This window comes from Halichoeres trimaculatus, unplaced genomic scaffold (genome assembly GCF_033239565.1).
Source record: "Halichoeres trimaculatus isolate MK-OKI-2021-1 unplaced genomic scaffold, fHalTri1.1 fHalTri1_scaffold_17, whole genome shotgun sequence".
NCBI lineage: Eukaryota > Metazoa > Chordata > Actinopteri > Labriformes > Labridae > Halichoeres > Halichoeres trimaculatus.
In genome coordinates, this window is record NW_027437195.1 from 9,310,795 (window position 1) to 9,325,113 (window position 14,319).

Consider the following 14,319-nt stretch of genomic DNA (forward strand, 5'->3'; position numbering starts at 1 on the left):
TTAAACCCAAAGGCAATTTTTTTTGGATAAAAGCTGATGAGATTAAAGTTTTTTCAGAAATGCTCCAATAACAGGACGACAGCCTCAAAGGAAGCAGAACATTATTTGTTTAAAACATCTGATCCCTCAACCATGAGCACGATCCTAGAAGAGTGGACGCTGTGTGAATATCAATCACTAGAATAACATTAAAAAAAACCACTAGAATAAAATACACAGCACTTGATAATTCCTGTTTCTCTTTGGACTGACGTATGACAGACGATGCTGTCAGCTGACCCCTTCTGTCCCGTCAGATCACACCTGAGTAGAATGACCTCTGACCCCTGGTAAGGGAGGGGACGATGAAAACGTGAAAGTTTTAGTTTTTAGTTGGCACATGATGCTGAAATGATTATATATTAGTATGTGTGTGAGTTTGTGTGGATGGGTGCGTGTGTGTCTGTGTGTGTGTCTGTCTTTGAAGACAGTGAAGTATTATTATTGTGACCTGAAGTAGACCTGACACCATATCACTGTTATCACTGGGTAGAGCATTTATATATTTGTAATATTGAAAATAGATTTATGAAGTCCAGAATGCACCAATAGGATCGCAGGTTTCCACCCCCTCGCCTCCCTGCCATTGGTCCAGGAGGAAGAGGGGGCGGGGCTAAGTGGGATTAACTGTATTGAATGTAAAGTTAATGGACACCACTTCCTGAGAAATGATGAGATATCACTTTTCCTGAGAAAAATCTGCTTTTTGTATGAATATTCACAATGAATGAATAAATAAATAGATGATTGATAAAAAAAAAACAACTGGCTTGGTTTTTTTTGTTTGTTTTGTTTTTGTTTTGTGGTTTTCCAATCCTGAGGATCCTGCTTGGTTTTTTAAATAATTAATTGTCTAAGAGAGTCTTGTTTTCCCCTGTGACGTCCTCAGTTTTGTACTTTATCAAACCTAAGTCATCCAATAAACATGAAATCACTTTTTATTCTTTCCAGTTGCTTTTGCATGTTTATTGCATCCACAACAGTGTATCATATTTACATCCACAAACTGATCAGAAGAGAGAAGAAGAAATAAGTACGGATACATTTGAGGCTACAAAATAAAACAAAGGAGACATTGTTGGCAGGAGAAACAGCAATCATGAGTCAGCTCATACAACATGCAAAAAAAGTGTTTGATCATTGCTGAAATACACAACTCAGCTTTGTTTATATCACACTTTTCATACATAAAAGCATTAGCAGCAAAAAATCAGCACCAGTTTAATGATCAGGAATTCCTGTATTGTATGGAATAAGGGAAAGGTAGTATTTAAAATTTAAAGGTGATCATAAATAATTCAAGTACAATCAAATACACTCACAAGGTTAGGGTTAGGTTTTGTAGAGGTTACGGTTAGCCCCTGCGAATTCTGTCAAAAGTACCGGGTCCCGATTTACGTAAAATCAAAAGGTAGTACTATGTTTAGGTAAATGCATCCTTGTGACTGTGAAGGAGTGGGAGAGAAGGTGATTTTCTATGCTGGACATGAACACAGCATTGCAAGTTTACATATTGAAGAATAAATATGTTAAATTGAAAAGAATTACATTTTATGATCAGTCAAATTGATATTTATTACCACATAAACACACAAAAGTACCGAAAATTGGTACCGTTGAGTACCGATACTGATTGCCAGGTACCTGGAATCGGTACCGTATCGTTTCAACAGTGAAAGGTACCCACCCCTAGTCTTAGGGTTACTCCCTGTCATAATGTTAAATAAGTCTGTTTTTACAGCTGTGTCTCAATGGAGAGAACTTGATCTTTGTAGTAATAGAAAAGGGCCACAGGAGGGCGCTGCTCTCTTGGTTATTGATATTAACAATGTACACTTCTATTAAGTATTCAGCTTCTTTTACCAAAATACCTTATTTTTCACACGACTTTCTCCAAGTTAACATGAGGCGTCTGACCTATTGATTTAGTAAAACTTTTTCATAACTGTATTTGGTCCTATAGTTGACACAAAGCTGGTGAAGTTTTTGTTTCCTGCTTGAACATGTAAAATCTTAAATTCATCCTCAACATTTATTAAGAGTCATTCTCATGGGTTCATCGTTTCACAGATTAAAAACTGACCCCACACTGTACTTTGCATGAAATGCCGTCAAGCTGACGTGAGACCAGCTCCAGAAGCTTTTAAGCTTTATTCTTATAATAACTCTATCATTTTAGCTCTGAGGTGATGATGGAAGTCGCTCCGTTGTCAGTTGCTGCTGCTTTGCATGTGGTCTTCTTGTGTTTTTTTGATCTGAGCTGATCTTTGGTTTCCTTTTCAACCTGTTTGAAGAGCAGCCCAAGAGTGTCGAAGCAGAACAAGAGTATACCTCAAACCCACCACATGTTTGAAAAGAAAAAAATCACCCTCAAATTGACATTCTGCTCAAAACACACAGCAGAGATGTTATTCTGTCACCTGCCAAAAGAGAAATACAACCTGAGAAAGGTGACAAGCCATGGTATTTTATTAGCTTAGTTAAGTTGTGACTTGTAGATGTCATTTGTAAGCATGTGTAGGCTATTCTTTAAGAAATTAAAGATGATACAGATGGATGATTTTAAGGGTACTCAATGAGCCTCTTAAAATGGTAAAATTCCACACTCACATGCACTTTTCATAAATCAGATGCAATTTACATCTTCATAATTCCTCTAAGTCCTGTCATTTTTTTTACAGTTGCATGCCTGGAAATTCTAATATATGCATGATTTATCTATAGATATCCCTAATTATTAATAGCACATCACATGTCCACATATTTGATTAGATCAGAGTTTCTAATCATTGTAATTTCTTGATATCTGCTGAATAATATAATTTCCCACACATCAAGTCGTCTTTTTGTCACTTTCTGTCACTTTAAGGTTCAACTTAAGCCTAATTAAGCTAAAAATCTTAACATTAGTCACAGAATTAACTTTAGCTGGATTATCTGAACAACAATTCACTGATTACAGGTATTGAAAAAGTTAGCTTTCCGTGTACCCCCTGCTTTTGTATAGTTCAATCTTGCTCTGTCTTTACTCTTTGGTCGGTTGAATCTGCCTCGCGGTGACGTCAGATTAAGAGGAAGCGACACCAAAATCATGAACTTCAATTGGTTGATTTAACGCAGAGGGGGCGGATCTGTCTTGTAGCAGCTGCTGATTGGCCGGTACTCCTGTCAGTTAATGCTTGCACCCACCGAGGGTTCCACGGACAGGTTGATGGAGAGAAGGGGAGCTGAGAGGTTTCGAGGCGTGCTGTGGATGTAAAAAGAACGGAAATAAGTTTTATTTTGCCTTCTGCTCCACTATACGGTGCTCAGGGCTTTTTCTCACTTTGTTGGATCAAAATTTGGATTTTACGGCAGCTTCCTCGCTTTCAGCTCCGAGTCTTGTATCCTTGGCAACCCGAACAACTGTCCTGCGAAGTTTGGATCAAAGTGTTTTCACCTTCAGCCGGGAAAAAAATGGATACTAACCCGCCAAATTACCGGAACTAACCCCTTTGAGAGTTTGTGGGAGTATTTCGGAAGTTTTTGATTCAATTGATGGGATTTTTAGTTCAGACCGAGTGTTTAGGTAAACGGGACAGCGCGAGACAATAGTGGTGTGGGAGAAAGCTCGTGCAGCAGGGGGGGGGATCGATGCCTCGCGGGGGCTTTGTTCTGCCCTGTGTGGAGACCCAGCGCGAGGCTGCTGTGGATATCGATCAACCATCAGTGGATTGATGATTTAGTGGGTGATCAGTAACCGGAACAACCATGGATGTGACTCTGTCCGAGTTGTTGGCTACTTTCATGGAGTCTCCGCTGGTGTCGTGGGTGAGTGGGAGCAGCACGCGCACTCACAGTGAGCGATAGATGCACGCGAGCTGCTGACCTCCGTGTCTGTCTGAGTGCAGAGGTTGGAGAACCAGCTGACAAACCAGTGAAAACAAACACTCCTCTAACTAGTTCACTCTCTTACACTCATAATCCATTCATTTAAGAAATGTTAGACATGTGGCAGGAGAAAGATAGGGTATCATTGAAAGCCAAAATTAATTCACCCAGTGAGACTCTCTGGGGCTTTCCAAACCTAGGTCTTATCCATCAAACTACAATATAAATTTTCTGTTCCTGCTGTTAAGCATATAAATGTTTTTTAACCTATTTGTCATGTTGTGTTATTAAAATGGATAGACATTAGGAAAAGCACACGCATGGATGGATGCTCATGCACAGTAACATTTCCACCACTCCACCCAGAAACATTATCTCCCTATCTCAAACTGTGGCTGAAACAACATAAAAGTTGTTAAACTACACCTCCACTTATGTCAACACATTGAAAAAGTCTGAATTTAATCCACAATACTGAAAAACATATGCTCTATAAACAAAAATGTTAACTTTCAATGCACCTGTTGTATGAAGGTGTGCGTTTAATTTTATACTTTCAAACGATTCTGAAGCAGTTTGTTCAAACTCAAGCTAACTATCTGATATCCTTAGATTATTTGGTGGGGATGTAGTGTTGAAAAAAAACTTTCTAGATTTATTTCAGATTCAGGAGAGACATTCTGCAAGCACAGGTATCATCTTAATATGATAAACAGCAACAACAAGAAACCCCTGCAGGCTGAAGTTAATATCTATCCATTATTGTATGTTTGTAGCATCTCAAATTGTTGTTTCAGATTAGGGCTGCAGCTATCGAATATTTTAGTATTCAGGTATTCTACTGAAAATCTCATCGATTAATCGAGTAATCGGATAAAATACATTTTTGTTTAGTTAAAGAGCAGTTATTTTTCAAATGAAAATTTTTCTCTTTAAGAAATAGAATTTTCTGATACAGCATGTCAATAAGAGCACTTGCTTTGGTAGCTCCAAAATTTGTAAACACACTTTGACACATTTTTTGTGCCTTGTACATCTCATCAAATGTTGCGGACCCAAATGGCACCCGTTTTGTAGAATGACCCATTAGTCTCCAAACTGCAGAAAAGAAGCTAGATTTGTTGCTAGTTGCTGTTTTGTATAAGAGGTAGCTTGAGGGGTCTGAAAACTCTCTTAATATGGCCTCAACTCTATTTGAAACACCTATCTCTGATGTTTTTTAAAATTAAACGATTCCTCGAGGCGGGGAAAATGACTTGAGTAATTTTTGTAATCGCGTACCTCGAATCATTCGAGGGATCGTTTCGGCTCTATTTCAGATTATTATTCCATCACACTCAGCATATTTTTATCACATCTTGAAGTATTAAGTCAGCATGAAGAAACACATTCAGCCACTTGTACAATCATAAATTCATAAATCAGATTGGGAGACAATCATGAAATGACACATTTTATCAGTTTAACAGAGAATCTCAACATTTCTTAATGTCTAAGGTGTATCACTGTGGATTTTTTGATGATACTCAGAGTTTTATTTATTAAAATTATAGATCTCAAAAGCCAACCAAGGTGAGGTTCAGTGCTGAGATCTTGGTGCTAAACTTGTCATCTTCTTTTTAATGTGCACCAAGTTGAGTGTCCTTTTGTTTTTTAGAACCTTACCCTCAGAGTGTGTTTTAGCTTTTTTTTTCTCTTTCTGTCGACCAATAAAAACTGAGCGCCCACTCAGCAGTGCAGCAGTCAACAGCTTATTAACACCCGGCTCCTTCCTGTTGCCCTCTGACCTCACATCCTTTGACCTCAGTGGTCAACAACATTTTTTCCTGCCCTCATTCGACACATAAACACAATTACGGCAGAACAGAGAGGTGACACTGAGCAGCTTTCACCTGACTCCTTTCCTGATCCTCTCCCTCCCTTCTTTCTGAGTCGGATGGTGGAGTTCAGAGACCAGGAAGTAGCCACCGGTTTGATCTCTGAATCAGATTAAAGGATATGCCTCGGTGCAGAAAATGAAAGAGTAGAGTTTCCCTTAAACAGGGCCCTAAATCCCAGCATGCTCCAGTGGAGTTGCTCCAGTGGGCAGGAGATCAGTCTGTGGCTTTACTGGGCTGCTTCCAGCTGTGTCTCTATATATACTGAAGTTACCACGGCTCTGTGAGTGGGCGCAGGGCGTTCCTCTGAGAGAGAGCAGTGCTCTCTGCAAACCCCTCTGGGTAAATAAAGGTTCAGTCATTTTAATGTCTCATTTTTGTTATTTTAAAACCAGCTCAGCTCCTGAAAAGTACAGTTTTAGAAGTTTGTATTTAAACTTTGCTGACATGTACATTGAAAGAGTGTGGGGTCACCATAGAGATATCCATACAGGGAAAATAAGGCCTTTCCAAATGACTCTAATTGCAGAGATGAACATTAAAGCTGAAGTTTAGACACAGTTAAGTTAGGTATTGATGTCAGATTTGCTAAGATTTTCTCAAGAACCTCCTCATCGTGACTAAGCGCTGAAAAATGCTGCAGCGTTTGGCTAGTTTAGAAACATGGATGAAAAAACAAGGGATGAAATCCAAAATGAAGAGATTTAACTAAATACTTTTGACCCCTTCTCTTGTCTCCAGGTGCGGACGTTGGGTCCTCTAGGCTCGTGTGACGACGTGGGCTCAGAGGAGCGGGTCAACATGTTCATGGAGCTGGTGGACGGAGTCTTCCTGCACAAGATCATGACACACATGTAGGTCCCACGTTACGGAGAGAGTGAGAGTTTAATAAGCATGAGTCAGGTCGAAAAGTTCTTCTGGGGTGTGTTTTCATGCGTCTGGACTGAGTGTGTGAGCAGAGTTAATACGGTGCTTCCTGTATGTGTGTCTGATCCTGCGACCACATCCTGACTCGCTGGTTTCAGGTTGTAAACGTCACAGCCAGATGTGCTGCTAAAGTGGAGTATAAAAAGAGCGGCTTTAAGGTGCCTGGGTCTGAAAGAAGAAGCAAAATGCAACAGTAAGCAGCGTGAGTTAACAGCTGACACAGTTTGATGAGGCAGTTCAAACACTGAGACTTCCTACACTCTGTGTGCTGTGACCGCCTGCAGGTTGGATGAAACTGTCTATTCTTGTTTACTAATAAACCCTCAGTTTGTTCAAGTGTTTTTAACAGATTTTTAAAGTAGATGCAAATTAAGAAGAGAGAATCATGCAAATGCTTGTGACTTTTTGCAAGTCAAGTTTCTTGTTCAGGTTCCTTGTAGCAGAAATGTCATATCATCAAAACATATCAGCTCAGAGATTGTCCTGCTTGAAAAGCTGTCACTGAACACAAAAGAATATAATCAGATGTTTCTAGACAGCATTCAAACAGCAGGGCTCATGATCTGTCCTCGGTAATAATAATAACACATACCTCCTAATGAGGAATGTGAACCCCGTCCCTCCCAGACGACCCTCTGTCCCAATCACACCACATGTTCATCTGTCAGTTATTGTCTTAAAGAACAATGACCGTCAGGCTTTTGTTCTACACACATTGAATGTAGGCTGGATTGGCGGGGGGGGGGGGGGGTGTTAGGACCTGGTAGGGGTTTATGGGAAAGTGGGTTACAGAGGAGGAGGTCAGAAGTAGACACCCAGCGACAGTTGGTGAATCAGTAAGTGAAATCATTATCTCCGACTGTTCAAAAATAACTTAAAGAGGGGCAATAACGTTGGGATTTGATAAGAGAATTATTAACCCTCTTTAATTGTCTTGTTGATTTGGGCTTATTATATCATGCTTACTAAAAGTTAAAGAGAGTGTTTTGTGTCTTTTTAAAGTCTTTATCCTGTCCCCCTAGTATTTCTGTGGTAGCTTTTCCATTTGTCTTTTTCTGATGTTTTTAAGAACCTTTATTTCAGCCCCTGCCTGAAACTCTTGATTTTGGCTGCTGCCTCTTTAAGGCTCCCTGCTCTACAAACCCCCATCCCTCTGATTGGCCAGCTTTCTGGAGGCCTTTTGGGGGCAAGGTGTCATGACAGGTCTACCAAGATCTCATCATTTAAGCAAATCTCATGAAAATCTAATTCGGCGATGTTACTTTGAATCCATGTTTAAGACATTTGAAAACTAAATACCCTCTCTTTAATAATGGTTGAAACTGAGGTGGGCTGTGGTTATAGACGATAAATATTAAAGTGTGTGTGAAAAAAAAATCAAATTTAGAAGTCGCTTTTTCTAGATTGGCCCATGTCATTCAGCACTATGGATAAGGCCTGAAAAACAAGTCTGATATTTTTCACACCACATCCAGTTTCAGATTTTAGTTGATTCAAGCTTCTTAATGTGGCTGCTTTAAAACAAGTGTCTCACTTGCTGATAAACGTCACAGTAGACAGCTGTCTGCTTTTGGAAAATAAACTTCTTATTGGTGTGTTGAAAAGTTATCCGTTTCAACAGCATGCTCACTTGATAATTTAAGCTCCAGAAATGTGGGGAGGCATCTCACACACTCACACACACTCTAACATTTTCAGAGGAACATCAGTAGAAACCAAAGGGAAACTCCTCAAACATTGCTTATCTTGTCTGTTCGTGCTGAAGAAGTCTTCTGGAGAAAAATCTTATCGGAGTCTCGACTTCATCCCACTGAGCAGAAAGTAAAATCTGTTTTCAAGCCAGAGCTCTGACATCAGCTGATGTCATGATGTCATGGTAGGCTCGCCAGACATTGTTAGAGCCCCCGTTCACATGCAAATCAGTCTGGCACAGACGTGTGGATGTGTACATAAATCCCTCTGCAGTACAATACTCACCCTAAAACTAGAATATGTGTGTGTGAGTCTGTTTGTGTGTTAAATGATCCTAATCTTAAATTGACACGATTAATGTCAGCTGTTGTTGTCTGTGTGTTTGTGTCTCCATAGTGACCCCAGCCCGACCAATCAGAGGCTGAACAAGAATGTGAGCAATGATGTCTCCCTTCGGCTTCACAACCTCACCGTTCTCACCAGACACATCAGGACGTACTACCAGGTACACACACAGACTGTACACACACACACACACACACACACACACACACACACACACACACACACACACACACACACACACACACACACACACACACACACACACACACACACACACACAAGTGCCATTTGTTATGATGTGTTCATGGGTTTAAGTGATGAACACATGAGTCTCAAGAGGCAAAAGGATTCATAACTGAAGATATGCTTCTCCCTCTCTATGAAGGTTTTACTGGTTTTACTTTTTAATTTCTGCTGTATTTTCAAAATTATTTTAGTGTTTGTTTACTTCGTACAAACACACACGTCTGCACTTCTCCCTCTTGATGCTTGCTCCAGCTTTTCCTGCCTTTCCTTCATCTACCTTTTATTTTTTGATTTTCGGGGTTTTCTATGTCTGATCTTTTTGTTCCTTAAACAGTATCTGTGCTTTTTGGTCTTTAAAAAATAACAATTCAAAAAAGTTAAAATCTAAAAAAGTGAAAGTGTGTGATCTTTCAAAAATAGAAAGCTTTGAGTGTTTTTGCAGGAAAGTTGTCTGAGGGAGGAACTTCTGTGGAACTCAGACTTGTGATCAGTGCTTTATTTCTGATTATTTGGATAAATATTTGGCATTTGGAACCCTCAACATCCTTTTCACTGGAATTTATCACTTTATTGTGGATAACTTCTGCTCTTAGTCAGGAAGCTGAGGTTGGCTGTTTTCTTTTTCAGTTACTTGTTTATTGATGCAGACCTGATATGATGATGCTGATTAGTTGCAGTCACACCCTACTCTTTCTAGAAATCAGTTTGATGAAAGAACTAAAATCTTGCTTATAATAACCCCCCTTACACACTGATATCTAAGATCATCTGACTGTGAATTTCAAAGCTTAGGGGGAAAATCATAAAGACAGCTTCAGCAGGAGGATCTTAAACAGAGATCTGGAACATAAAGTTAAGAGGTTGCACATGTAAGGGGGTGTCTGACCGTTTAGGACAGGGGTGGCCAACCTGTGGCTCCCGAGCTGCATGTGGTTCTTTGCCTTTCGGTGTGTGCACTGCAAAAAACTGAAATCTCATCAAGTGTTTTTGTCTTTTTTTAAGTAAAAATTGTCTTATTATACTCTATGAGCCTCTTTCAACTTATCAATCCAGAAAAATGTCTTGTTTCAAGTTATCAGAGTACAAAATGAGGTTTCAATCACTTGTAACCAGAAAAAAAATCTGCCAATGGAACAAGAAAAAATTGCTTGAAAATTTCCTTGAGACTAGAACAATGTCTTAATACAAGTAACTTTTCTCTTGTTCCATTGGCAGAGTTTTTTTTATTGGTTACGAGCAATTCAGACCTCAATTTTGTCCTTAAATAACTTTAATCAAGACATTTTTCTGGATTGGTCAAGTGCATTTGGCTCATATTGAGTCTAAAAAGGAATTTTCTACTGAAAATAAGACAAAAACACTTGATAAGATTTCAGTTTTTGCAGTGTGGCTCTTCAATCCATTCATAAAAAAATATTTATAGTCGTGAGTAGTGGTGTGCCGATCAATCTAAACTATACACACACACACACACACACGCATATATATATATATATATATATATATATATATATATATATATATATATATATATATATATATATATATATATATATATATATATATATAATATTGGGATCAATTGGGATTGATACTTAAGTTTCAGTTTCTCTTCTCTAGCATGAATTTAAACACACAAACACAATTAACCTCGCTTTGAAAATTGATTTTCATTATATGTCATTTTGTTTATGTGTGAGAGGAAGTATGTTTGTACGACCTCGTGTGTGACGTGGCTCTCTGTAGTACCACGGTCATTTTTGTGGCTCTTGGTCTCTGACTGGTTGGCCACCCCTGGTTTAGGACTTTAAAAACTAGTAAGGAAATCTTAAAATCAAACATTTTCTATGAGCTGAATGTTTCCTTTGCAGAGTAGAGTGCATCAAAACAAAGTTTTGAGGTGATACAAGCATTATTTTCTTTTTCTAAATCAGAAAAAGTATAGTTATATAAATAAATATACAAATATAAAGTCATATCTGATGGTAGAACAGTGTGTTGTGGTTGTTAAATCTTGAAAAGAAGAAATAGAAATATGGTGGACAGATTAACTCAGGTGGTTTCAAGTACACAGGTTTTTAGCATGAGTAAAACACTGAATATCTCTGAAGTGTAACATTATTTTAGTCTCTGTTTGTCCCTCTACTCTGGATTCAGCTTCTGCTTCTGGTCTCTCAGTTGATTTATGTAAACCTGCAGGGTGCATGTTTGTGTTCTTTACAATCATTATTATCATGTGTGCGTCTTCTGACAAGTCTATTTCGGTTTGAGTATTTAAAACATTAACAGGCCTGAAGCTCTGACACTAGAAAATACAACAACACATTCATGTTTGCTCCTAAACTACATCAGTCTCTGTGTGTGTTTGAGTGTGTGTGGGGGGGTCTTTTTTGTCTGTTTACTTGTTGGAGGGCCAATAATCTGTGGTGATCCAAAAAAGCAGGAAGTAACATTAGCTTAATCATTGAATTTGACACTGAAGTGAAGCACAGTTTTCCATTAAAAAAAACGTTTTAATCTCTTTGTGTAGTTATTTTACACTTTTCTGTCAAAGTCAGACTACAGTGTTTTTTTTTTGCTTCTTTTCATCTATAAAGTTTGTCAAATGGAAAGTAATTCTGGTAGTGCAGGAAAACAGATCTCAGATAAGCAGCATCTATAAAAACTTGACCTTTTAACTTGTTCTTATCATACACAACTCTCCCGTACTCTTCTGTTCAGGCCTAATGAAGCATTTAAATTTGTTTGGTTTAAAAGTGGGTGGATGGGTGAGACAATATATTTTATGGAACATTTTCTCAGAAGTTTGTTTTTCTTTGTCGTGTGGAGAAGCTTGTTTTCAGACTGTATTCACAGCAGATATGGTACAATGGATCCTAACAGTAGCATGTTTTCACAAGAAGCTTCCTGCTGCATAATCCAACTTCTTGGTTCATGACTTCCTGAATGGAAAGCGTCAAAGAATGTGTTTAAGTCGTGGTCTGTTTCAAACTGCAATGCGCTGTTCTACAACAGCAATCTAACTTCTTTTACCAGAATTATCCACCATGTCTGAAGTTTTCTGGAGCTTTAGCCCTGAAATGTACCAGATTTGTGTCCACTCATCCACAGCTGATGATGAATGAAGCAAAGAAGAGATGTGCTACGATGACAGTTTGTTGTAACGTGGATGTACCGTTGTAGTCCATTGTATTCCTGTTGGTTTGTTTATGTTTAACCCACCGGCCCAGACACCGGAGATGCAGGCGACACAGGAGGTCATCACCTCTACCTCTGTATTGTTATTGTTGTGTCTGTTTGATGTGTCTGCAGCTTCTCGTTGAAGTGCTCCATCGTCTGGCCTTAGTCAGCCATAATCATTCAGAGAAACCACCAAACCTTTAAAAAGTTGTTGGTGCTGAAACAAAGTTGAGTTTCAAGGAGGCTCATCCCTTTAGAGAACTCATTAGTTATGAACCAAAATTTTCTTTTATGATTGTTCACATCAGGTTTGTTGGAAATCAGACTTCAGATCAGCAGTTTGTTCGCTGATGATGACTGTGACCACAGTCGAAGAGCTGATCACATCCGTACCTCAGAGGAATAAATCCTCCGTGCATGCAGGCACACAGTCTGTGTTTTTCTATAAATCAGAGATAAGGAGCTCAGATGCAGTTGATTTAGCTGAGCTACAGTCATGACTTATTAACACATACACACACACACACTCCTCTATGCTCCATGCTGGGGCATGGATTGGAGTCTTGTACTGGTGTTGTTAATCTTGATTGGGATAATCAGTGTGTGTGAATTAACCCTTATCAAGTCCCACCTCTCTACAATCATCCAATCAGCGGACTGTGGACAGCATCAACCTCTCAGTGTTTCCCTTACCTTCTGCATTGAGCTTTGTTTGAGTGAGAAACAGAACAGCATTTTGAAGATAATGGGAAAACTGTGATATTTAGGACGACACTGTTATCTCATCAAAAAAAAAAAAAAGGGAAACATGGTAATGCTGTCTGTGTGCATGTTTGCAGTGCGATATAACACAAAGAAACATACTTTGCAAGTTCAGCGCTCAGTTATCTGTGTGTTTTAGTAGATGCTGCATCAAAGTGATGTCAGATAGATGATTTTGTAGAGTTACCATGAAAGCTCTGCCAGAACTATTAGTTTGGTGTTTGCTTTATGCCAGGTGGACACTGTGCGATTTCGAGGAGATTTCACCATGATTTTGCTGTTGCAGACCACGCTGCGTCATCGTGGAAACATCGTAGCGTCGGAATGTCCGGTCGGGAGGTCGTAAGCCAGTGTGAGAACACTCACGAGGAAGGATTAATTGCTTCTACGTTCTAACGATAATGCTGCGACCTCCCGATCAAACTTCTGGCATGTCAGAAATTTTTGCCGTAGCTCGTACAGTGTGAGTGGTGTTATGTCACGATTCTACGTTTGCACCTGTACAGAAGACACCGGTGGAGCAAAAAAAAAAACAATATATAGTTTAACATTAACGTTACCTCAAGCTCCTGATGAAGGATGGACATCCCATACCGACCACGTCTCCTCAGTCATTCACGTACCCAAATCCTTTTCTTTCTTTTTTTTAGTTTCAGGGCACACAACTGCAACAACTTGCTGCCTGCTCGCCATCTTGTTGTCAGGCACACTGTGGTTGTCACAGGAACTAGGAACCTTTGTTTTTCGTTGTTCACACTCAAGCATGTCGTGTCGTCACACGCCGACTGTTGCTGACAAGTAGTCGTGCTTGTACAGTTGTCGTGGCTGACAGCAGTCGTGCAGTATGAGTACACATGTCGTAGGGTCAAATAGAGTACGAGTGACAAACCCGGTCGTGCAGTGGGAGCATTTCCCCGACAGTCAGATTTCTAAAATCGCACAGTGTCCGCCCGGCATTAGTGACACCTTTGGCTGGGATTGTATGAAGACGTTTCTCATGAACACCATCACCCACTGTCGTAAAAACTTGACTCTAACAAATTAGTCTTATTCAAAGCCCACTGCTCCAAAATGTGTTTGTAACGTGAAACATTAGTAAATCCTGGTTAGCTATGTCCTGCCAGTCATCTACCAAGCAGAGCTAACGTAACCTCACTCTTCATTTTATTGATAGACTCTCAAGTTTGAACAGACCACTGCTTATTTTAAATTGTGGATTATGACCCAGCAAATACATAAAAGCGAGACTCTTTCCAGATCACTTACAAAGAGCCTTCAAGTTTTGTTTGGGGATGCTGTTCCTGTATAATGAAGTGAGTTTGACATGGTTTTAGGATATATTTCAAAGACTACTGACTGAGTAAATGGACCAAAGTGCTTT

The 14,319-nt window shown here is 39.4% G+C and overlaps 1 protein-coding gene across 1 annotated transcript in view; it reads left to right on the forward strand.

The window, feature by feature from the left end:
• The first annotated feature begins 3,222 nt into the window (after positions 1-3,222).
• Positions 3,223-14,319, forward strand: part of ccdc88c (coiled-coil domain containing 88C) — a 55,708-nt gene continuing 44,611 nt past the window's right edge. The window contains exons 1-3 of the mRNA XM_074691387.1: positions 3,223-3,849; positions 6,528-6,640; positions 8,802-8,910. Coding sequence (XP_074547488.1) covers positions 3,790-3,849; positions 6,528-6,640; positions 8,802-8,910 — 282 coding nt within the window. The 5' untranslated portion in view covers positions 3,223-3,789. The remainder of the gene's footprint in view (positions 3,850-6,527; positions 6,641-8,801; positions 8,911-14,319) is intronic.